At 44.0% G+C, this 25,000-nt stretch overlaps 2 protein-coding genes across 2 annotated transcripts in view; one reads left to right on the plus strand and one right to left on the minus strand.

The window, feature by feature from the left end:
* Positions 1-24,575, minus strand: part of LOC121301402 (multidrug resistance-associated protein 1-like) — a 67,545-nt gene extending 42,970 nt beyond the window's left edge. The window contains exons 1-23 of the mRNA XM_041230775.1: positions 24,352-24,575; positions 23,970-24,131; positions 23,171-23,263; positions 22,441-22,644; positions 21,739-21,885; positions 20,795-20,882; positions 19,774-19,840; positions 19,448-19,574; positions 19,155-19,331; positions 18,567-18,734; positions 18,190-18,373; positions 17,792-17,873; positions 17,576-17,693; positions 17,260-17,467; positions 16,450-16,760; positions 15,886-16,085; positions 15,509-15,635; positions 15,158-15,259; positions 14,895-15,041; positions 14,640-14,798; positions 14,321-14,487; positions 14,036-14,230; positions 13,378-13,721 (exon numbers count right to left, since the gene is read on the minus strand). Coding sequence (XP_041086709.1) covers positions 13,613-13,721; positions 14,036-14,230; positions 14,321-14,487; positions 14,640-14,798; positions 14,895-15,041; positions 15,158-15,259; positions 15,509-15,635; positions 15,886-16,085; positions 16,450-16,760; positions 17,260-17,467; positions 17,576-17,693; positions 17,792-17,873; positions 18,190-18,373; positions 18,567-18,734; positions 19,155-19,331; positions 19,448-19,574; positions 19,774-19,840; positions 20,795-20,882; positions 21,739-21,885; positions 22,441-22,644; positions 23,171-23,263; positions 23,970-24,131; positions 24,352-24,513 — 3,504 coding nt within the window. The 5' untranslated portion in view covers positions 24,514-24,575 and the 3' untranslated portion in view covers positions 13,378-13,612. Of the gene's footprint in view, positions 13,722-14,035; positions 14,231-14,320; positions 14,488-14,639; positions 14,799-14,894; positions 15,042-15,157; positions 15,260-15,508; positions 15,636-15,885; positions 16,086-16,449; positions 16,761-17,259; positions 17,468-17,575; positions 17,694-17,791; positions 17,874-18,189; positions 18,374-18,566; positions 18,735-19,154; positions 19,332-19,447; positions 19,575-19,773; positions 19,841-20,794; positions 20,883-21,738; positions 21,886-22,440; positions 22,645-23,170; positions 23,264-23,969; positions 24,132-24,351 lie in introns of the transcript that reaches the window.
* LOC121301403 (multidrug resistance-associated protein 1-like) lies at positions 770-11,983 on the plus strand. The gene is made up of 20 exons (XM_041230777.1): positions 770-998; positions 1,540-1,686; positions 1,787-1,874; positions 2,856-2,925; positions 3,550-3,676; positions 4,116-4,292; positions 4,552-4,719; positions 4,909-5,086; positions 5,770-5,836; positions 6,115-6,247; positions 6,335-6,542; positions 7,135-7,445; positions 7,993-8,192; positions 8,289-8,415; positions 8,824-8,925; positions 9,021-9,167; positions 9,383-9,541; positions 9,713-9,879; positions 9,978-10,172; positions 10,295-11,983. Exons 1-20 carry the CDS (start codon positions 804-806, stop codon positions 10,401-10,403), a joined length of 3,075 nt encoding a protein of 1,024 aa, XP_041086711.1. The 5' UTR covers positions 770-803; the 3' UTR covers positions 10,404-11,983.
* Positions 24,576-25,000: the final 425 nt, after the last annotated feature.

Here is a 25,000-nt window from a genome sequence, read left to right on the forward strand (position 1 = left end):
AGAACATCCTTTTGTGCTTGATTTGTTCAATATGATATGTAATTAGTATCCAGAATCCAGAATGAATCTTACGGCAAATGACATAACAGCTAAAAGCCACCATCCGTGATGTTGATTCATGTGTCAAGTAGGATAACAGTCAGCAAACCAGCAATTTTAAATGAATTGCTGCTCATTGTTAAGCCATTTCAAGGCTAAGAAAAAGACTGTGGTTAAACCAGTAGCTTGCTGTTCAGCTCTGTCTCTAAAATAACAGAATAAAGCGAACCAGCTCTGTAACAGAGTTTAGAGCCAGACTGTGATAGCTTCAAATCCCTGTTATACCATGAGGAATTTGCAAGATTGGATTGTGGCAATGTTCTGTTTTTGATATGCTCTTGTATATATGGTTATGACCGAATAGTATGTTATAATATGATTTAAAGGAGATGCTCCTAATTCCAGGTGCTAAAGTAGTTTTTAATCCCCCTGCAAGATGAACATTCCCTGCAACATGGATATAGGAAAGATGCTCATGCTTACATGTGTGCCCCTTATCATTTTAGCTACAGTTGTGCTTTATCACGGTTGAAGGTATCTGACCTCGGTAACCTATTTTTTCCATGAGTTCTGGCCTTCGATTGGTTCAACTAAAGAAGGCAATAGCTTCAGTAGGCTTAAATTCGATAAGTATACAATTAAGACCAGAGACTGGAGTTGCCCACTCTAGATCTTGCTGCCCATGGTTTAAACCACAGAAGCTGCGGTCAATTTAAATAAATCAGAACCTGAGACTGAGTGTCTGGTGTTTGCAGGTGGCCCAGATGAAGAACAAGGACAACCGGATCAAGCTGATGAATGAGGTTCTGAACGGGATGAAGGTGCTGAAGCTGTATGCCTGGGAGCTGGCCTTCAAGGACAAGGTGCTGGAGATCCGGCAGAGGGAGCTCAAGGTGCTGAAGAAGATTGCATACCTGGCAGCCATCTCCACCTTCACCTGGGTCTGCGCCCCATTCCTGGTGAGTCACAAACCACTGTGTCCAGACCCAGCACCAAACATTTGAACTGGCTTATCATTGTACCTGGGGCTTGAGAACCCAATCCAGCAGTGCTTTTGAGCTGTGTTTGGGAATCCCTTTGTCCTTGACTATCCAAATTCATAGTTTTTTAATAAGCTCTGGTTTATGATTGTTTATGAACCCTTTGCCCAGATTTGTTGAGTGTACACATTTTTGTTACTAGTTTTATAATTATTGATTCAGTATTACTTGGCCATTTGTTACAGGTTAATCCGCATACTGTTAATATTGTATGTTACATGATTGTATTTTTTACTATTTATTTAAGTGTTATAATTATTGATTCAGCGTTACATTTGTTAAAAGTTGATCGGCTTACTTAATACTTTTGTATTGCACGATGACCTACTTTGGAACTGCTTGTTATCTTTGAATGAACAGACAGCATCTTCACTGATTTTCATGAGTGCATGCAATACTGGAATGAAGCCCTCAAACACAAGCCCTCGTTATGATCCCGTTGTTGATGTTCCTCTTCCAGGTGGCACTGTCGACCTTTGCAGTCTACGTCCTGGTGGATGAGAACAACGTCCTGGATGCTGAGAAGGCCTTCGTTTCCCTAGCGCTCTTCAACATCCTGCGGTTCCCTCTCAACATGCTGCCCATGGTCATCAGCAGCATGGTGCAGGTGAGGCTGTTGTAACTTGGCAGTCTGCACACACTGTTGTTGAGCTGTAAACCCGATCTCCATCCAGTAACAAAGCCCTTTCTCTCTGCGTCTCCTGCAGGCGAGCGTGTCTCTGAAGCGGCTGCATGTCTTCTTGTCTCATGAAGAGCTGGAGGAGGACAGCGTGGACAGGAGGGCTATCTCTGGCTGTAAGTGCTCATCCCTTTACAAGAAGGGATCACTGGGTCCTGATCAGTTACTTACTACTAGACTTATACTGGGCAAAGAGACTGTATTCTATCTGCAGAGCTTCATTGCTCTTAAGACATATGTGGGAAAGAAAGTATAAGTTCAAACCAGTAGTGACTTTTATGGACAACGTGGGATGTGTTAGTGAGGCTGCGCAGTTTTGGGGGGTTTGGCTCTTGTCAACTTGATACCAGCTGGTTTGACTGGAATGTGGTGGGTGTCAAATTGCACTTCGAACAGAACTTGAATTGTTCTGTATGTTGTTGCTGGGGGGAAAAAAAGTAACTCTGACAAAGATATACAAAATGTTTGTAATCTGTAGGTTTTCCTCCTAGATGGGGTGGTTGCGCACTCATCTGCTTGCCACATTTTTAGCTATTCAGCACAATGTTAAGTAACCGGACTAATGGGGGGTGGGACCAGTCTGGATAGATGGTTTGCTGGATAACTAAACCATACCACACCATGAAAGTAACAAGTGCGCATTGCAGGACCGAAAACTGCCCGTTATGAACCTTTTTAGCCTGCAAAAAAAATAACGTCCAACACGTAAAATGACAACCAGGGCAATGTGTTCCTAATGTTACAGATTGATTCTCTACTGCATCTGTGTAACAGGTGAAAATTGCTATTCCCATTCGTTTTGGTTTTCAGAATCAAGATTGGCGACACACTTGATTGTGCATGATTTTAATTGCCTGACAGTTGTTCTTAGCCAGTTCCTGTGAAACCAGTCGTTACTTGAAATAATCTTTAGCTTATCCTTGTTTGCCATGTTCTATTAATATGCTTTATGATACAGTACCTTTCTATGCTTTACCATGCTTTCGCTATGCTTTATTACACTTTGCTTTGCTTTTACTAGTGGTGAATGAAAGATGCCTGGAGATCTTGGTTTCAGATGTACCACATCCAAGCCTGGTCTCCTGTTTGTTTTTCAGCCTCTGACAGCATCACCATTGTGGACGGGATGTTCAGCTGGTCAAAAAATCCTCCCCCGTCTCTAAAAAGGTAAGAAAGTTTGTTGGCATGAAATCATGCATGTATCTTGCCTGGAGAAACCTTTAATGCATGTTATTGCTGTCCTTGGTTTTGTATGTCAGGCTACTGATCTGAACTGCAGGGACCAGCCTCTTCATGCTATAAATAGGGTTAGTCATCCAGCTGTGATTATGCGCAATGGTCTCTTTTGAGGTTGGTGAGGATTTGCAGGCATTCCTGCATACAGCTATGGCCAAAAGTTTAGCATCACCTAGAATTTTAGGATTGACATAATAAAAATTAAAAAACTATGAAGATAATTTTAGATATTTTATTTAACATCATGCAATCAAAGAAACTACAAAATGTCTCAAAAATACCAGAAGCCTTAATAATAGTGCAGTCTTTCATGTTAGATTTTGAACTGTCACATTTTTTCATTTGTCAGTTTGTTTTGTAAGTATAAAGAAAACTATAAAGCGGTATGTAATTCAGTATGTTAACGTAATATTATTCAGCAGGTTTCATTCGACTTTATGAAGCAAAATTTACTAATTCTATAGGGTGATGCTAAATGTTTGTCCATAGCTGCAGATTAATAAAGGTATTTAAAGCCATTTCCCTCCTTAGTGAGCCCCACTCTTGTCTCGGCAGGATCAACGTGTCGATCCCTGAGGGTGCGCTGGTGGCTGTGGTGGGTCACGTGGGCTCTGGGAAGACCTCCCTGCTCTCCGCGCTGCTCGGGGAGATGGAGAAACAGGAGGGCTATGTATCCGTCAAGGTGCAGAAACTCAGCCTGTCGCTGCCAATGTGTTACTGCGCCAGCAAATACAGTGCAGCACTGTACCGCTCTACCCCCTCCAAGCAAATATGAAACATTCTCACATACAGAAAAAAAACAATTGAAAGCTTTCCATGCAAAGACATTATCCCTGTCTACAATTCTAGCGGCCTTGCCAGGGCATTGTTGATAGGCAACATGTTTTGATATGCAAGATGTGTGTGTGTGTGTGTTATATTGTTAAAAAAAAAAAAAAAAAAAAAAAAAAAGAAAAAAACGCACACACACTTAACATGTTTCTGCATTTTAGGGCGTTGATTCCTTCATAGGAACAATCCATTTTTTACAGGAGGGGTGAACGTAAAATTTTTCTTGAGTCCAAGGTACATGCTATCTTCTAGCAACTCCTTTCTTTCTCCCTACCTCCCTCTCTCTCCAGGGCTCGGTGGCTTATGTGCCCCAGCAGGCATGGATCCAGAACGCCACCTTGCGGGAGAACATCGTGTTTGGACGGGAGAAGGAGGAGAGCTGGTACCAGCGAGTGGTGGAGGCCTGTGCGCTCCTGCCTGACCTGGAGATCCTGCCTGCGGGGGATGAGACTGAGATCGGGGAGAAGGTACGCTCACTGCCAACCCAACCCCCGCCCCCTCCCCAGGAGACTGGGTGTGTGTGTCTGTGTTTTTCGTTTTTTAAAATGTTACTAAAACCCAGGACACAGTTTTCATAATTGCTTTTAGAAATTAAACCGCTGTTACTGGGATGTTTAACAGGCATCTGTTTCTGAATAATGACCACGCTGATACAGTCCGTATAATAGGAGTCTTAACTGTGTCTCTTGGTCTGAATCCCAGTGTTCGTTCTCCCTCTCTTGTCAGGGTGTAAACCTGTCCGGCGGTCAGAAGCAGCGGGTTAGCCTGGCTCGAGCCGTGTACTGCGACTGTGCCGTCTACCTGCTGGATGATCCCCTGTCTGCGGTGGACGCCCACGTAGGGAAACACATCTTTGACAAGGTCATCGGACCCAAGGGGGTGCTGCAGAGTAAGGTGAGTGGGGGTCTTCATCGCAGATCATTACTGACCCTTTCAAGAAATGCACTAGACCTTCCAAACCACTTACCTAATTTTGATGAACGTTTGCATGGACATTTTCTTACAAGAAATAATTCCCCTATGACAGTTGATCACAGGGATTGATTTTTTCGTGACACATCTCCGACTGAAATGCGTTTGCAGACTCGGGTGCTGGTGACACATGGGCTGAGCTACCTGCCGCAGGTGGACCTGATCCTGGTGTTGGTGGACGGGGAGATCACAGAGATGGGCTCCTATCAGGAGCTGCTAAACAGACAAGGCGCCTTCTCCGAGTTTCTGCACACGTACGCCAGTGCAGAGCAGGACAGAGGGGAGGAAGGTGAGGTCGAGACGGGGATTGCTGCAGTGTCGAAGAAACCTGCCCTGGCTGTGTCAGACACACTTGTTGCTCCTCTAACTAATCGCGGCTCTCCTTTCTGTCATTTTTCCTGTCACCTCTGGTTTGACTTTGACTTATGTGCATTGTGTCCCCTTTGTTCTTTTGTTTGCCCTTTGCTGATCAGAAGAAGGGAGTGAAATAGGAGGAAGAGGCAGAGGAGGAACAGGAAGGTTTGTGGTTGTCACTGCTGTCACTTGAGGGTCACTAGCTTGCATGCTTCGTATGTAGAGTTTTTTTTTTCTTAAACCTTGAAAGATACGACTGTAACTGACTAATCTGTTCAGAGGAAATGAACTCTGCACTGTTCTCTCTTTCAGTGTCCTCCATTCCAGGGTTATTAAAATGCACCTTTTCTAGGTTATTAAAATTGACCCCAGTGTGTGACTGCCTAGTTTGAATAGCTGACATTCTGATAAATTGACAGTTTTGTTTGATCTGCTTCCTAAAGTAGTTCCCTCTAATTCTCCTGGTTCAGTGCTTGTGCTTGCGCCTTTTGTTTTCTTTTTTGTTTCACCTTTAGATCCTGAACCCTGGCTAAAGGCTACAGAACACATTCATTCACTGCTTTTTTAAAACCCTTTTTTTTTTTTTTTTTTTTTTTTTTTTTTTTGGGTGGGGTGTAGATTCGAGCAGTCCGACAAGTAAAGACTTGAAAGGATTAGAGAATGGAGCTCCTGCAGCTCTCTTCAGGTTAGTCTGCATTTTTAGAATGAATTCCACCAATAACATGCAGTAGTGTCTGCCTGGCTATAAAGGGAGCGCTTGCACTGGGAGGATATATGGAAATGTCAACGCATACACTTATTAGAGATGTTTGACTGCTCCTCAATGATTACCACTGGAGCGTAATATGTGCTTGGTAATGTTTGATAAGCCCTTTTATTAAACGCTGAAATATTGATTGAAATAAAGCCATGGTTGCTAGTTTGTGTGTCTGCCACTAACCTGTGTCGCTGTCTCTGTGGCAGTACAAGCACTGGAGCTGGTGTGGACTCCGGCAAGCACAGCAGCAGCAGTGAGGTGTCTGGCAAACACAACAAACCAGAGGCAGGCACGGGGGCCGGAAAACTGACTGAGGCAGACAAGGCTCAGACCGGCAAGGTAGGAGAGCTTGCACATTTGAACCCTGTCAGTGACCCTAACTTTCCTTAAGATGATATAAATTGAAATGTTGCTCTCTGCGCACAGGTGAAGCTGTCTGTCTTCTGGGAGTACATGAAGGCAATTGGATTCTTCCTGTCCTTTCTCAGTATCTTCCTCTTCTTCTGCCACCACTGCTTTTCCCTTGCCTCCAACTACTGGCTGAGCATGTGGACTGACGACCCCATCATTAACGGAACACAACGCCACACTAAAATGCGCCTGGGCATCTACGGAGCGCTGGGGCTTTCTCAAGGTATAACTTCCAGCTGCTCCACACAGGACAGAATGTTGTAGGAAGGTATATTTAAGGGGTTAAGAGTTAAGGTTTGATATTCTTGCACAACTGTTCTCTCTTCTCAGTTTAGCGCTCTGTAAAATAGGCTAGAGATAGCAATGCCTAGCCATGCCATATGCCATCTCTAAAGGACTGTGAGATAGCTAAAGGGGATGTGAAACCACTACCAGAGTTCAGGAAAAATAATGGTTAACCATAGAAATGGTCAACAGTGTTCTGAGGAAATAGCACGGAGGGCTGTAAAATATGATGAAAAATGTGTTTTCGTTCACAGTAATGTAGGATTAATTAACCAATACCCTTTTTTTCTGTACTAGATTGCTGATGTCCTTAGAATAACCTGCTTGTGTTTTCTTTCTGTATGCTGGAGTTCTGTAACCCTACTGTTTTGGGATTAAGCGAAAGGGTCTACATTTTACTGAATAGCTATACTGTTTAATTCCCAAGAATTATAAGTTAAGGTAGTTGAATTGTAGTTGTTAATGTACCTGTAGTGGTGTAGCTAGACTGACGCTCCCTCTCTCCCGTGTGTGTGTCTCATTGCTGGCAGGCGTGGCCGTTTTCAGCTACTCGATAACCGTGTCGATCGGGGGGGTCCTGGCCTCGCGGTACCTCCACCAGTCAATGCTGCACCACGTGCTGCGCTCGCCCATGAGCTTCTTCGAGCGCACGCCCAGCGGGAACCTGGTCAACCGCTTCTCCAAGGAGACGGACACCATTGACTCGGTCATCCCCAGCATCATCAAGATGTTCCTGGGCTCCCTGTTCAACGTGCTGGCTTGCTGCGTCGTGATCCTCATAGCCACGCCTGTCGTCGCCGTCATCATCCCGCCCCTCGGTCTGCTGTACTTCTTCGTGCAGGCGAGTGCATTTCATTGACAAAAACGCACTACTGTTTCTGGGTGTAAAAGCAGAACATGTGTGTTAATTTTAAAACAGGTAATCTGGTATTGCTTTAGTTAAAGTAAAATGTCTCAGGTTCTTGGGTTATCTGTTAGTACTTGTACTCCCTGTGTTGTTTTCACACTAGCAGTGTCTTCTGGGTAAAAGCAGGGTCAGTCAATAGGGGAAGCAGCTGATTGGTTATTGACAGGAAAGACTCCAGTGAGGACAGTTTTATTCTCCTGATGAAATGATCCAGGAAGTTCAAGACAGTTGAAAAGCATGGCTTGCAAACCTTTTTTTTTTTTTTTTTTTTTAATTTTTTTTAACCCAAGTAGTATGTTTGTTTTTAAATGAAATGTTTTGCTAAAACAGATGTTCCTTTTTAAAACTACACATTTCAGACCTATAAAATAAATGGGTGGAACTATTTTGTTAGTTTGGTCCAGACAGGGGTTGCAGTGATGAGCATCCTTTTCAAACATGCAGCAGCCTTGTGATGGCTTGGTGTCTCTGTGTCCCACAGCGTTTCTACGTGGCCTCGTCCCGGCAGCTGAAGCGCCTAGAGTCGGTGAGCCGCTCACCTGTGTACTCCCACTTCAACGAGACCCTGCTGGGAACAAGCGTGATCCGCGCCTTCCAAGAGCAGCAGCGCTTTATCAGGGAGAGCGACAGCAGGGTGGACCACAACCAGAGAGCGTATTACCCCAGCATCGTGGCCAACAGGTACGAACGTATACTAACAGACTGCTTTCCCTCACGTGTTTGGTTTGTATGTCACCTGCGGTTTGTTAACTCTGCTGTTCTTGGTTGGGTTGGCAGGTGGCTGGCAGTGCGCTTGGAGTTTGTGGGGAACTGCATCGTCTTGGCTGCGGCTCTATTTGCTGTTGTCGCCAGAGACAGTCTGAGCCCGGGCATCGTGGGGCTCTCCATCTCCTACGCACTGCAGGTGAGACCCCCCAGGGCAGGGCTGGGAGAGGGTAAACACTCAGGGTTATTACCCTCTGTGGCAACAGGGAAATATAGTTGAGGTGTCGTGTGTGTGTGTGTGTATACAGCATGTGTGGTTACATCTTGGGAACTGTTTATTTTATTGTCATTTAAAATTGTTGTGGGCATTCCTTTGCACAAATTTGTGTGTCTAGGTAACCAGACTATAGCATGAATTCTGTCCTCTAATGCTTTGGGTTATTGAAAGCTGTGCAGTTTATCTTCTGAATGTTTAGTATACCTCCACTTTTGTTTGAAGTTATACAAGGGCATTTCTTATGCAATGCCATTCTACATGCTATGGAGGAAGGCAGTGACTGTTTGTTGCTGATGTAGTGATCTCTTCCCCCACCATTTCTTTTCAAAGATAACAGCATCTTTGAACTGGCTAGTTCGGATGTCATCTGAGCTGGAGACCAACATCGTTGCCGTGGAGAGAGTGAAGGAGTACTCAGACACAGAGAAAGAGGTAATGAGAGGTAATGAAGGAGTTGTAGGAATATTACACTGTGCTGTGAGAGATTGGAAGACAGATGTTGTGTTTTATCGTCTGCCTCCCCCAAGGCTACGTGGAGGGTGGAAAAGACTGCGCCACCCCAGGCCTGGCCCACACACGGACACATCGAGATCCGAGACTATGGCCTACGCTATCGAGAGGACCTGGAGCTGGTCCTCAAAAACATCAGCTTCACCATCGAAGGAGGAGAGAAGGTGAGGTCTTAGACAGACTGGTCTTGGTGTAAGACTTTCTTACTGAAGTCAATTGCCCCAGGGAATGCACTAACTGTTTGTGTAAATAATTATTTAGCTATTGTAATTATTGACCTTCGTTGGATAAAGTGTAAAGATTTGTTTGAAGACATTCTGCACTGTGCAGCGCTATGCCAGGGTTGGTATTTGAGTCCTTGTTTGGGCCTCCCCTGCAGGTGGGGATTGTGGGGAGGACAGGGGCAGGGAAGTCATCTCTGACGCTGGGTCTCTTCCGGATCATCGAGCCGGCGCAGGGGAAGATCCTCATTGACGGAGTGAACATCGCCGAGCTGGGACTGCACGACCTGCGCTCCCGCATCACCATCATCCCGCAGGTAACCATGGCAGCAACACCAGCGGCTACAACTGAGGCACGGAGAGGCTGGGCTGCCGTGTAGTTAGAGATGGTGAATTAGATGAACTTGGCATGGAATGCATATTGTATCTTCAGAAGGTAGAAGTTTGTGAATTCGCCAAAAATGTGTCCCCCACCTTTCACCCGTCAGGATCCTGTGCTGTTCTCGGGCACCCTGCGGATGAACCTTGACCCCTTCGATGCCTACTCCGACGAGGAAGTCTGGAACTCTCTGGAACTCGCTCACCTCAAGAACTTTGTGTCGGGGCTCCCAGACAGACTGAACCACGAGTGCTCAGAGGGAGGGGAGAACCTGAGGTAACAGTCTGGTTTTATGAGCTACAGGAAGTATGTTTAGCGTTCAGGTCTGAGTGTCTGGGCCCTTTTATTTATATCCCATTGTAATCTCTCTAAAGTGTGGGGCAGCGTCAGCTGGTGTGTCTGGCTCGGGCTCTCCTTCGGAAAACAAAGATCCTGGTTCTGGACGAGGCGACAGCAGCAGTTGACCTGGAAACCGACAACCTGATCCAGTCGACAATCCGCAGCCAGTTTGAGGAGTGCACCGTCCTGACCATCGCTCACAGACTCAACACCGTCATGGACTACACCAGGTACAGCGAGGGGAGAAGGGAACAGCCGAGACAGGGGTAGGGTAGATATTGTTCGGGGGAACAGCTGCGGCAAAGGTAGCAATAAATAAATGTTTGACCTCTATGTTCTCTGTTCATTTCAGGGTCCTGGTCCTAGACAAAGGTCAGATTGTGGAGTTTGATTCTCCAGCCAGCCTTCTTGCTGAGAAAGGAATATTCTACAAAATGGCCAAAGACTCTGGCCTGGTGTAATCTCAAGGTGAGATCAACACCAGTGTCTGAACTGGATCCTACTGCCAAAATGGTTGTTTCATTGTTCCTGCAGGCCAGTAGCTTTTGGGAAGCAGGGAGAGATGCTTCCCATTGCCCCCCTTTCTAGCTCTGGTAACTGTCCCTCCACTTGCTCTCCGTGCACTTGGCTGTTGCCTCCATTCATGGCTCTCCATTGCCCAGTGGAAGGTTTCTTGGTGTGCAGTCCTAATTTTAGTGCATAGTAGAAAGTGTAAGGCAGTGGCTCCCTGTTTCAGGTTTTTCAAATGGCCCAAAATATTTATCTTAAAACACCAGCACTCATAGCCTCTGTGACCTAAATAATAGTAGAGCAGGGTTATAAACCACTGGTATTTACGGCACTTACATTGTACTCTTTAATTAATATTATATTTTGCCGTGCATGGCAATTCTTAGCCATTGGGTGGTGCTATTAGTACATACTGCTTGGGTTGGAGTAGAAAAATGTCAGATCCTTTTACTATGCAAGTAGCACCTTACATTTTAAAATAGATAGACATTAGTGTTCTGTACTTGGTAAGAAGCATTACTCTCTTGTTTTATTTTTTTTGTACAATTGCCTGTGATAATTCAAACTTCTGATATTGCAGTCTGTACCGCCTAACTTAATGGATATTTGCTTTGCATTTTGTGGTAATGTGACTCCACAAAGATAACAGACATGGCATGAGATCATATATTATACTCCAGTCCTGAGCAAGACAGGGACATTTCTGTCGGTTTCAACCAAAATCTCTCTTGTCCAAAGTGCAATATAGCTAGCTCGTGCATGCGTGCGTGCGTTTCCTTGTGTTCTGGCTGCTATGCATTTTGGGGGCTCAGTCACTGAGTTGGTATTTCTCCTTTCCCCAGTGGGAGAGCTGTGGAGATTAACGCTGCTCTGTGTTTAACATTAGCTTCTCCTGCTGGAGCTGCCTGTCCCCTCTCTCCACCCAGTAGTGGAGCTGTGGGGACCATTGCAGCCAGTGCATCCTCGAGCATGCACTCTCAAAGGGTTTACCTTCCACAGTGCAGACTGACTTGTCATTAGCTCTCAACATGCACACAATCCTGAGCTTTTAAGTAAAGGTAAGGGATATTGTACATCACATATTAAAATGCTTTTTGTCCTTTCTTAAACCAAATACTCTGTTACTGGTGCAGCTCGCTCCTAAAACCACTATTTTCAGATGGAGACATACTTCTATAAAAATAATCCGTAAATAAGTGGCTATCATAGGTCTCATTGTTTTTTTTTTGTACTGCCAGTTATGTGTTTCAGTTTTATATGTGATTTAATTGTTACTTTGCTCTACCAGATTTTTTTTTTTGCTTGTACATCCACTGACTGGTACACAATTGCTGTGAAGCATTTCGTTCAAACATGTTTTTGTATAAGTGCTATTTTGACAGCTTTTTTGTTGAGCATTGACTTTTACAGGTTTATATTGTAAATATATTCGGATTAATATTATAAGCTTGCTTTGTATTGACAGAATCTGCTGTCCTATGAAAAAGAGAAACACAAATAAATAATTTATTTAAGTTTGAATTTTTGGTAACTTTTAGTATTGTGTGGTTTCTTTAGCCTTGGTGAAATATTTAACACACACTAATACCTTGTTTCCATGCACCACAACCCAGGTTGAAAACCTTCTGCCCTTGATTTTTTTGATCGTTTCCATGCTAATTTACCCAACCCGGACTGGCTGCCAGTCCAAGCTGCCCAAAAGCTGCAAATAATCGTTAGGATTATTGGAAGCAAACCAATAGTGTCCATCCTTCAGTTTTGTAAATTTAATGTGACCATAACTGCAAGGCCTGCTGGGAAAGAACCGCCAACAATCTGTCTAACTCTGATTGCCTGGAAACAGTCTCATCACTCAACTCGGGTAGACTTTCACTAGGGGTTCAGAAGGAATGAAGGAGATCCTGGATCAGATTGGACTGTCAGTCAATCCATGCTCACGGAGGGGAAAAAAAGAGGTATAATTCATCCAAACCAGTTTTATATAAACTTTCAATTTACAATTCCACTGAGTTGATGTCATGCTGTTGAGGGGGATGAATATATTTCAGAGTTCAAACTCGTGATCGTTTAATATTCATGCCCGCTTTTAAATCTAGTACAGATACAGTATGTGTTTAACAGTAAGAGACACAAAGCACTCGATTGTAAATCTAAATGACATGTTTGACATACTAAGCTTCCAAAGAAAACAAAAAGCAATTGTAACTATCATAAAAATAATAACTGTAATGGAGGGCTGGAAAAAATAACAAGCTATCAAGTTTTATTTTGGGGATTAGGATAATGAAAGGCAAAGCCAATGCAGCCTAACTGTGGTTTATGATGTCACTGTACTGTATTTGCTGTCCAGACGTCACTGATTGTGTTGCTGTAGAGAACTGACAGCCTGGTGTAAGGAACCACTCGTGGGATCATTTTTTAAATTTTTTTTATTTCCTTCCAAAAAATACAAAATTGTACAAACTTTCTATATGCATATTGTCAAAAAAAAAAGCATGAATTCAGTAAGACAGAAGTATAAATACAGCACCTAGTTTTAGACGTTAGACACGTTTTTTATTTAATTTTTTTTTTTATATAAAGTTAGGCAGCCACTTTTACAGTGGCAGTAAAATGGAAAATGAAAAATGAGTTTGGGGAACAACAATCTACAACCTCTACACAAAAGGATATTTATAAAAGGTGAAAAATATGTTTAAAGCTCTTGTGCTAATGTCCAGACATCAGCAGCTACAGGCTCCCCCTCATATACATAGGCTTACAGTATGTGGTATACCAATACAAACCCTCACATTGCAGAGGAAGCTGCTCCTGGCAAGGCACAGAATTTAGCTGTCTTTATTTGTCACCCCCCCCCCCCCCCCCCCCCCCCCCCCACTGAGTATTGCTATTTAAGCACCACTGATATTACCCCCCCACCCCTTTTTTGTGAATAAAATGATACAACCTGATTAGAGAATATGAAAGAATATATATATACACACACACACACACACACAATTGAAATAAAGGCTCACAAACTAGTATTAAAACAAAGTGCCTTTGATAGAGCTGTTGCCAAAACCTCCACAGGTTCTGCAGCTCATTGTCTCTCTTGCTAGGGACAGGAGAGTTACGTGACCTCTGTAACCTCCACTGAAAGACCCTGTAACAGAGGGTATTATACCAGGTTGGCCTCCCGGCACATTCTGTAGAAGTGTCCTCTTTGTCCAATAAGGTTTGACGGGGAGTCTGATTCCACAATCAGCCCCTTGTCCATCACTATCACCCTGCAGAGGTAAATAGACACGCTACTATTATAGAAATTAAACACATTTCAAAAAAGGTTAAGTTATACATTAATAAACTACAGCTTTGATTCCTGGCCACCCTTCTTTGCTCTGACTGTCCCCCCCCTAACAGCAAGGGTGGCCAAAGTTGGCCCTTCCACTCCTGGTCTTTGTTCCAACCCTTTTCTAAATTGTTTTATTGAACCAAAACTTCAGACCGTTAAGTAGTTTAAAAATCAAATTGTATCTGTTAAACCTGGAGTGGAATGGGTCTCCAGCTGTTCCCTTCTCCCCCTGCTGCCCCCACGTTGTACCTGGTGTAGTCCATGACGGTGTTGAGTCTGTGAGCGATGGTCAGGACGGTGCACTCCTCAAACTGGCTGCGGATTGTCGACTGGATCAGGTTGTCGGTTTCCAGGTCGACTGCTGCTGTCGCCTCGTCCAGAACCAGGATCTTTGTTTTTCGAAGGAGAGCCCGAGCCAGACACACCAGTTGACGTTGCCCCAAGCTATTGTGTAAGATTTATAAATAAATGATTAGACGTTTCTCCCGCTCCAGGAGAGCACCTCAGTCCTGAACCGACGTAGTCGATCATTACCTCAGGTTCTCCCCTCCCTCCGAGCACTCGTGGTTCAGTCTGTCTGGGAGCCCCGACACAAAGTTCTTGAGGTGAGCGAGTTCCAGAGAGTTCCAGACTTCCTCGTCTGAGTACGCATCAAAAGGGTCAAGGTTCATACGCAGGGTGCCCGAGAACAGCACAGGGTCCTAGGTGAGATCAATAGAATAGTTTGATCAACTGCATTATGAAGGGGGTAGAGAAGGCGAAGTTGTGACATAGCCTAGGAGAAGATTACACACTGCATTTTAGTCGCTTAATCCCCAGCATTTTAGCTACTTAACCTCCAATCATGTGCTACCTGTGGGATGATGGTGATTCTGGATCTCAGCTCATGGAGTCCTATCTCGGCAATGTTGATCCCGTCTATATAGATCTCCCCTTTGGCGGCTTCCAGGATTCTGAAGATTCCCAGAGCAAGAGATGATTTTCCAGCTCCAGTCCTCCCAACGATCCCTACCTGCAAATAGACAGAGTCAGGACAAGGGGGTTCATTGGTTAGTAAACTGATGTCACAGTAATGGCTGTAGCAACTGTATGTCTACTGCTCTCTTACCTTCTCTCTCTCCTGAATGTGAATGGAGATGTCCTTCAGTGCCCATTCTAGCCCCTTGCGGTACTGCAGCCCATAACCCCGGAGCTCAATGGTGCCAGTCTGGGGCCAGGCAGGGGGCAGGGGGCTATTCTCCAGGGTCCATGCTGCCTGCAGGCACAAGACAAGGTGAGTTTGTTAGAGGATACTGGTTGAAAAAGATGGGGTAGATACTCATGTGCCATTAATAGATGCCATAATTATAAAGTCCTGTCCCAATAGCTCACCTCCTTGGGGGTGTCTGCGTACTCCTTCACTCTCTCCACGGACACTATGTTGTTCTCCACATCTGTCCAGGATCTCACTATCCAGCTTAGGATTCCGGTCACCTGCAACAGAAAGTGCTTGCATAAGGAACATGGACCTGGTCGCTTTCCCAGCAGATCGTGTACATTTATCATGTATCTCAGAATTCTGCAAGCTTACTTGGTTGTTTAAAATAAGGCAGGCAACTAAATTATAAGTAGGAGCTATGGCAGTTATCTCAAATCACAAAAATAAGTAGCTGAAAAAGAAACAATAGCATGTTATATTGTACAAGTCTGGCTATTCGGAAGCTCCTTTGCTGAGGTCCTTACCTGCAGTGCGTGGGAGACTGACAGACCCACAATCCCTGGACTCAGGGTACCCTTTGCCATCACAGAGAAAATGGCTGCAGACAGAACAATGCTGTTTCCCAGGAATTCCAGATTCACAGCCAGCCATCTGAAACAAATAAGCACATGTCTTCAGGATTTGTACCATGGGTTTTCTCATCTGCAGCAAGTTTCTATATTTTCATGCTTTCCTGTTAATTGGTATGAGTTTTTAGCCAACAAGGTTGGAGAGCTCTGGACTATACTCCCTGTAAAGGCCACCTTCTGGACATTTCTGACATTGCTTGAAGAAATCAATCGTGTGTTATTTACTATATGTCTTCCCTGTCTGAAGTTCCAGTGCGAGTCGGGGCAGTTACCTGGTGGCAACGAATCTGGGGAAGTAGGATTTCTGGTTCTCGTCCACTCTCTGGTTGGTCTGCAGGATGAAGCGAGGCTGCTCCCCGAAGGCACGGATGATGCTCGCCCCTTGGACACTCTCGTTGAAGTGGGTGTAGATGGGGGACCTGCTCACGGACTCCAGTCTCCGCAGCTGACAAGAGGTGGCCACATAGAAACTCTGAAACAGAAATATCAAGACTTGAATTATGGAGTTCCACACTAAATAGAAAAACCTGCAATAACGCCGTCAATATAGGGGAGGTCAAGCTTCGGCAGCAACGATGCAACATTTTTTAAGGTTTAGTTTCTAATTCCTTTAGGAGATTTAGGAATGGAAATCTTCTCTCCTATATTGGTCCATAACGTCATTAGTGTTTATGCAGTCTAATAGAAGCACCTGTCATTATGTTAGATCAGCTGTTCATCGTTAATAAAACTGTAGGGAGAAGTAAAACAAAAAAAAAAAAACAATGCTATGTTCAGCATTGCCTCCAGTTCTTTCCCTCTGGGTCTGGCGTCTCCAGAGAGCACCCCCTGCCTACCTGGATGAACCCATAGAACAGCCCCAGCGGAAGGATGATGACAGCGGCGATGGGCGTGGCCAAGAGCACGATGATGCAGATCTCCAGCAGCTTGAACAGGTAGCCCAGCATCATTTTGAGGCCGTCTGGGATCATGCAGTCGATGGCGTCCACCTCTTTGGAGAAGCGATTGAGCAGGTTCCCACTGGGCGTGCGCTCAAAGAAGCTCATGGGCGAACGCAGCATGTTGTGCAGCAGGTCCTGGTGGAGGTGGCGGGATGCAATGATTCCACCTACAGAGATAGCCACCGTGGTGCCAAAGATAGCGATGCCTACAGGCAGAACGAGGGAGGCAATTACTTAAATGCACCATTGACTAGAAGAGCTGTTTTTTTTTATCCATCCCATTGAGGTTGCCATACGTGAAAGGGTTAAATATTTATTGAAAGAAATCACGAAGAAATTAGCTTTCTGTGTTTTCAAGCATGTCAGTGCTAGTTTCTTCATAAGCAGCAGGGCTTGTATTTATAATAATTTAATCGAGGACCGTAACTTAATTTGTCCACATAAAAATGTAAATGCTAGTGGTATAAAATCACCCGATTTGGCTGTTCAGATTTTGTTTTGTTTTTAAGATTGTCCTCATTATACGAAATCAGATTAACATCAAATACTAAATGGGTTGAGTTCTTACTATTGTACTTTTTTACTTTATTTTTGTTTTACTTAATTCATTATTAAATGCTAACATGCTACAGTCATAAACACAATGCCTTATAAAATTGTTGTGAATTTGTTGCTGAACCTTGGATTCAGGCAGGGCCGCCTCACCTTGCGCAAAGCCCAGCACTCCATAGACACCCAATTTGAAATCGGTGTCCAGCTGCGTCCCATTGACGACAGGATCGTCTGCCCACATGCTGAGCCAGTAGTTGTAGGAGAGGGAGGCGGCCTGCTGGAAGACGTACAGGAAGATGATCGGAAGGATGAGTGCCAAGCCGATGGTCTTGAAGTACTCCATGTAGATGGCCATCTTCACCTGCAGAGGAGGAAAAGAAAAAAAAATGTAATTACAGCGTAGGAAGAAACTTTTCCTATAGGGCAGTTAACCACCTGTAACGTCATCAAAGGGTTTTGTGGTACCTACCCTCCCGGTCTTGGCTCTGTCGGCCTCGGTTAGTTTCCCAGCATCCTCTGCAACCTCAGGCTGGTCCGTTTCGGAGCTGGGCTCCACGTTCTGGAGACTGGGGCTGCCCGTGTCTCCGCTGCAGGCAAACCAGACATGCAAAATCAGCAACTACAACACTACAGGGGCAAATGCTACAAAACCCTCAAAACCCAGCATTAACTGCAGTGCGTATACCTGACAAGCTGCTCCTGGGAGAGGTCTCTGGAGACAGGCATGTAATCGGTCACACTGAGTCTTGAGGATGACTTTCTAGTATCTGCAATATTCACACAGGGGTCAGCACTGACATACAGCATCTCAAACAGCACTGTACTGCACCAGGCAGACTTCAGTTGTGTTCGGTGTAATACACTGCAAATACATTGTAAAGATGGTATTTTCTTAAGCAACTTTATTATTATTATCAAAGCCCAGCAGCCCCTCTGAAAGCTTAAATCACAAGTTTGTTTTCTAAGAAATGCAAAAGAGAATTATACCAGGTAATCTGACATGTTTAATAGGTAATGCATTAAGAAAGGTTCGGCACTGTAAAAAAAAAAGTCTAAAATAACTTCTAACTGAACATGACTTGCCTCTATGAACGCTGCTCTCCTTGCACTCCGTGCTGGCGTAGGTGCGGATGAACTCGGCGAAGGCGCCTTGTCTGTTTAGCAGCTCCTGATAGGATCCCATCTCTGTGATCTCCCCGTCCACCAGCACCAGGATCAGGTCCACCTGCGGCAGGTAGCTCAGCCCATGTGTCACCAGCACCCGAGTCTGCAAACGTATTTCACACTTAGCCATTCATCAAACATCACTGAAAATTACAACATACTGTATGAATATACAAAACTATTCAGCATCTACTTTATAAAAAAATATATTATTGTATCAGTAAGCCAGTAGGGAACTAAAAAACAATCTGTAAACACAAGTGCAAACATATTTATTATCTCAAGTCTTGTCTTACCCTGTCCCGCAGCACCCCTTTGGGTCCGATGACTTTCTCGAAGATGTGCTGACCCACGTGGGAGTCCACCGCAGACAGGGGGTCATCCAGCAGGTACACATCAGCCTTCCTGTAGACGGCACGGGCCAGACTGACCCGCTGCTTCTGACCTCCAGAGAGATTCAAACCCTGAGTGACCAAGAGAGGGAGACAGTGAGGGGGAGATAGAGAGAGATAGATTTTCACTTAACCTGCACCAGTTCAACCATCCTTATAAAAGTAACAGCATAGCAAAGTGTATTAAAGCACAGTGAAAGCATGGCAAACCATGGTTAACTTTGGTTAATCCATATTACTACCACGGTAAACTGTTAACAGTAGGGTACTGCTAAATCTGCTCTGAACTGGTGAGGGTAAAAACTGGTTTCTCTCCATGGTTGCCTGGGTCTCTTCCAGGGGATAGACATAAAGAGTGAGCCTGGTTGCGCAGATTTCATTTAAGAAACACATGCCCACAAGGACAAGTGGATGTGCCCGGGAGTGACTGTGAATGTAAGGATATCCCCGTTCTCTGTGTGTAAGTCTGTATGGGTGTGTGCTGGTGCGCACCTTCTCCCCGATCTCAGTCTCATCCCCTGCAGGCAGGATCTCCAGGTCAGGCAGGAGTGCACAGGCCTCCACCACTCGCTGGTACCAGCTCTCCTTCCTCTCCCGTCCAAACACGATGTTCTCCCGCAGGGTGGCGTTCTGGATCCATGCCTGCTGGGGCACATAAGCCACCGAGCCCTGGAGAGAGAGGGAGTGAGGGAGAAAGAATACTTTACTGTAAAGTACTGAGAAACACTTCCGGTGAGAGTTATTGTACACAACAAGGGAGCTGTTCTCATGTTGTATGTCGTTACCTGCAGTGAGACACGTCCGTTTTTCTTCTCCATCTCCCCCAGCAGAGCAGAGAGCAGTGAAGATTTCCCACTGCCAACATGTCCGACCACCGCCACCAAAGAGCCACGCGTCACATTCACATTGATCCTGTGGGGAAACGCAGCACCGTAAATGTGGTTCTGAGCAGGGAACAGCTGGCATTGCAGTGTGGGTGCTGTGACCATTTATCATAGACTTTAAAACATATTAAAATACTTTAGTTATAGCATATCTCTAGGTATGGAGTGTATTTTACTATACAAACAGTACAGCATAATTTAATATAATTAAGGGGAGATGGACTCACCTCTTTAGACAGGGAGCGCCATCTCTCGACCAGCTGAAAATACCGTTCTCCACTAGCACGCTGCTGCCTGCTGACAGATAGTTGAGCATCAGCTTCAATCAATAATTGCTGTATAGCATTAGTTCAACAGGAATTAGATCAACAAATTTTCTAGACTTTGCTACCATGGGTCATTATTGGCCATCTAATTAACTGAATCATTCTGTTTTATACAGAAGAAAAAGAAACCATACTATTTCATTATCAGACCTCCATTGAGATATATGTTCCTGTCTCATATGAATTACAGTCATCATTGAATTCAAGTGTGCTTAAGCTTACATATAAACAGGAAATATAGTAATACGACTAGATCACAGCTTTTCCAAAAGCCGCAATATTTTATTCTAGCCACTCCTCAAATTGCAGTCCAATCCAAAAAAAAAACAACAACACACACTCATTGTGGTTCTGAAACAGGCACAGTTCTAAGTCAGTGATAGCATAGTTTAAAGGACCTTATTATTTTATTGTGTTACACATTCCCATGTGTTGCTAAAGCTGTTTAAGTAAGGTGCGTCTATTATTTTCATTTTTTTTGTTGTTTTTTACATTTTGACCACTTTTTAAAATTTTTTAATTGCATTCCCTGCTTCACCTGTACCTGCATGAACCGCTGAGAACTACATTTCCTATCATCCTCCTGCTCATTGGTAAATCCATCTCAGTTACATATGTGAGCAGGAGGATGATGGGAAATGTAGTTCTGAGAGGTTAATTGCCATGTAACACAATAAAATAAAAAGGTCCTTATATATCATTTAAGGATCTGCTTTAAAACATATAGAAATGTGTTATAAAAAGGTGTTATAAGCAGCATTTGACAATTAACAGGGTTATAAAAGGGCATTTAGAAGATGTGTCTAAAATGTTATTGTAACAAACTGTTAGTTAGTTATTGTCAACATCTTTAAACACATGTACAAATAGGGGCAGGTTATAGGTTAGTTCTGTTGCAGGAGAAGAGCAGACTCTTTCTCACCAGGGTGGGAGGTCGTCCTGTCCACATTGTCCAATTTCAGTTCTTCTTGGCAAAGGAATTTGCCCAAACGTTTCATTGAGACTACGGCCTGAGAAATCAGTTTTGATCAGCTTTCGCAATGTTTAGAATACAGAAATGAACACAGTTAACTAAATCATTAAAATCTACTGTATATCTGTATGTGTGTACGAGAGAGACTGTGTGATGCATGTATCTGTGTGTGTGTGAGTGTGTGCATGCTAGAAAGACAGTGTCTAGTTCTTGTGTGTGTGTGTATGTAAATAAAAAAGTATGGTACATGTATCTGTGTGTATGCATGTGTATGAGAGACGGTGTGGTGCATGTATCTGTGTGTGTGTGTGTGCATGTGTGTATATATGAGTGTGTGTGGTGCATGTATCTGTGCCTGCATGACAGTGTGTCTGGGTTGTGTGTTTGCGAGTGTATGATTCAGGGTGTGGCATCTGCGCCACTCTGAATAATAAGGCAGTGATTCATCTCTCAGTAAGCTGATTTCAACTCCTTTGTTTTTTGATCTCTGCTGTTTTCCTGCAAACTGTGCTACAACAAAGGCTTGTTTGTTTAAAAAAAAAAAACAATGTTTCAACTGTTAAACTCCTTTTGGCAGGGGTTTAAATCTGAAACAAACTCAATCTAATAATGAGATGTTTACTAAGGGTTTTCATCGAAAAATAGATTTTTTTTTCTCTTTTGTTACAAAAAGTTTATTTAGCCTAAATTACCTACGCAAAACGTTAAGTAATAATAAAATGAACAAATAAAGGAAACCTTGAAATGACCATAAATGCAAGGTCTCAAGGTTCTCTTCAGAACTGAGTGTCTACTGTTGTGAATCTTAGTGGCTTCACTGTGAGTGAGCTCTGTGACTGTGCTGTGCTGGAGCGCAGTGTCACTGTGAGTGAGCTCTGTGGTCCCTGACTCACCTGCATGGTGGTGCTCATAGAGAAAGGGAGGAGGCTCAGGGGGGTCTTGAGGATGTTAATGAGTGCCATGGAGACAAACACCTTCTGCGCATCCAGGACATTCCTCTCGTCAATCAGCACGTACACACCGAACATGACGAAAGCAATCTGTCGACAGAAAGTCTATCAGCAAAGAGGGGGGTCCATTCATTGGCTGTCAACACAGAACTTTTGGGGGCAATCTGTTTACATAAGCAATTTCACCCAGATGTACCCAAGGTTCTCTTGGAATAAATATACAGTGGCATATGAAGCCAACTGGTCACTTTGCAATGCTGCAAACGTATCAAGGGTCCTACACATATGGAGCGTGTGTGTCCTCCGATGAGCCCAGGTGGACCATTCGCTTCCAATCAGCTTTTTAAACCCTCAATGTTGAAGTTAATTGCCAATGATTGGTAAGCCATTGTAAAGGTGAGGGAAGGACAGCTTTTCTTATTTTGAAATCAACACATTCATGAATGGATTTATGTACTGCCTGCCAAAATACTTCTTAAAGGCAAACATGAGTACACATCCCATCAAACCCCTACTATAAATGGTGACAGACTAATAATTGCACTTTTGAAATCATGTTTTCCTACATGTTACAGAAATGTAATAATTGATACTGTAAGGAACGTCCCAGCTCCCTCTACCCCCAGTGAAGCGTGCTGTCTGTACCAGGAAGGTGGAGGAGTTGAATGAGGCGATGGAGATGGAGTACAGGATCTGGGATTTCTTCAGTGCCTTTAGTTCCTTGGCCCTATAGCCCAGCACGCGCTCCAGGAAGGCTTTTTCCCATGCGTAGAACTTCAGGATTTTAATCCCGTTCAGAATCTCGTTCATAAGCTTGATTCGGCCATCAGTGTGCTTCATCTGCTCCTCCTGCCGGCGAAAACAACCAAGATGTAATCAGAAACAGGCCCCGAAATACCTGTAAAGCTCATAATGTCATCTTAAAACTATCACGGTGTAATCAGAAACAGACATTGAACTGTAAGAACCCATCACAATATTATCAGAAACAACCACAACATAATGAAAGATAAAAGAGAATCATAAAACAAATGTAGCTATTACAAATGTTATTAACAATAATTCAGAAATATCTTAGCTGACTACAGTACAAAAAAGCTGCAAAATAGATTTGTTCAGTGAGAATCTGTGCTGTCTTGACTGTGTTTTATCATTTTGTAATTGCAAAACAGTTAGTTTTTTTGTGTGAAATGGAAACCAAACTATTCACAGCACTTTCACTGTGGTTGTTTTCATATGGTCAACATCCTGACAAAAAGACCCAATCAGCCCACACACATTATTTTCCCTTGGCGCACAACAAAATACTTCAGATGTAGGCCAGCCTCACTTACAAGCCTGTAATAATGCCAGAGCTGTAATGCTTTGTGGATACCTGTAGTTTGCTCCTCTGCTTGGCAATAACACCATTCAGTGGGAAGATCAGGATGATGGTGGCAATGCCAGCCAAGGCAGATGGGCCTAAATGCTGAGAAAGGGACAGAACAAAGGAAATGAAGATGCTTTATTTTCAGAATCTTGACACAAAAAGGGCCCTTTATATTTATAATGCAAACAGTGGCAGTACTGAGCGCTGCTACTGTTTAGATGGCATGGCTGTCACTGTGTGTGACGGGGTAAAAAAACCCTCACTTGTAAAAAGGGTTTATTTTTGTGATTTACTTTGTACCGGTCTTTGTTTTCTCTCCCATATTCTACAGTATAAATCCGCATAATTCCACCAACTACATTAATAACAGTATCAGCTTTATTTGTGTGGTTTATTTTCTGGTATAAATGTTTAATAGGGTTTCAGTTAAATGTGTGCGTATTAACTGGACCCAGGAAAGGGTTCATTTTCTGCCTTGTTTCCATGTGAGAACGTGAATAGAAGGAAGGAAACTGTGCACCATGATTGGAGATCCAATTAATGAACAATTCAATGTATTTTAAATGGTGTGTACAAAAGGCTGCAACTAGCCTGTATGTTCAGCCTAGAAGGGGCTGGGGCTTAGGAAGGAGCTCTGGTGGGTTGCTGCCAAAAGCACCCAAATATGTGACAGTATAGCAATTAATAATGGCATCGCTACTTCATATGGACGCCTGATTTCCTGGCCCTTTGCCTGATCGTTTGCTTGATCGCCTACCTTTCACATTGTGTATCATTGGTGTTTGCGCCTCTCGCTGCCCCCTACCTGCCAGAGGAAGAACAGACACAGGGTGATCTCGATGGGCGCCAGCCACACCGCGTTGAAGTAAACCACAAAGTCCATGAGCTTCTGAGTGTCGGCAGAAACCAGGTTCACGATCTCTCCAACCGTGCAGGTCCTGCGGGCAGCGTTGGTGATCACCAAGGACTGGGAGGACAGAGGAGAGGGAGTGAGAGAGGGAGAGGCTGGAGCAGAAAGAGTCCCCCCGTTCCCTTACCAACCAGTAATATCATTAAGGTATTATACCTGTACTGCTCCTATTCTGGGATATTACAGAGGTATACCACTTGAACGACTATTGGCTCTAGTTATCAGTATTATCATTAACACAATGCTGGTGGTCAGAGTCTCTGTTCTAGCCACGCACCTTTCTATAAACAAGGCCCATGACGGCAGTTTTGACTCTCATGCCTACGGTGAAGCAGGAGTACATGTACTGGTGATTGAAGAGCGACTGCATGCAGGACACCAGGAACATCAAGGCTGCGTAGAAATACCCCTTCCATAGGGGGGCGTCGGCATCACTCATAAACGCCAGCAGCAAGCTGGGGAGCAAAGCACAGAACCAACAGATAAGATACCGAAACTGAATCCATTACAAAGACACCAAAAGTAACTTGACGTTTTATTGAAAAACTCTATGTATATATATAATGCACTCTTATACTGTTGTTCTTGTTTTTGGCTTACGTATGTTACAGGGAAGTAAAGCGTTACAATGCAAGCTTAATATTTAAATACAGTGTAGTTTACATTAAGTGCAAGTAATACTACTAGAATACAATATGAACTAGAATGCAACAAGTTAAGATTATAACACGTTATATCTACAACGACATAGTAGTGTAATAGTGCAAGGATGGTGCATCAGCTGAGGAACCAGTAACGTGGTGCGTGCTGTAGGTCAGGTGGTGTAGCCACATATCTTCTCCACTGATTCAGCAATCTGTGTCTGCAGGATGTGGATCACGTGCAAATGAACTGAATACACCAGAGCTGCAGCCTCAGGCTCAGTT

Source organism: Polyodon spathula, chromosome 27 (assembly GCF_017654505.1).
Source record: "Polyodon spathula isolate WHYD16114869_AA chromosome 27, ASM1765450v1, whole genome shotgun sequence".
In the NCBI taxonomy this organism is placed as follows: domain Eukaryota; kingdom Metazoa; phylum Chordata; class Actinopteri; order Acipenseriformes; family Polyodontidae; genus Polyodon; species Polyodon spathula.

What these genes read in the sequence shown, in the direction of transcription:
- LOC121301403 (XM_041230777.1), top strand. Translation starts at nt 804, where the DNA reads ATGAAGAACAAGGACAACCGGATCAAGCTGATGAATGAGGTTCTGAAC. An exon ending in CAGGAGGGCTATCTCTGGCT is followed by an intron (nt 1,875 to 2,855) that starts GTAAGTGCTCAT and finishes TTTGTTTTTCAG; the next exon opens with CCTCTGACAGCATCACCATT. An exon ending in GAGGGAGGGGAGAACCTGAG is followed by an intron (nt 9,880 to 9,977) that starts GTAACAGTCTGG and finishes ATCTCTCTAAAG; the next exon opens with TGTGGGGCAGCGTCAGCTGG.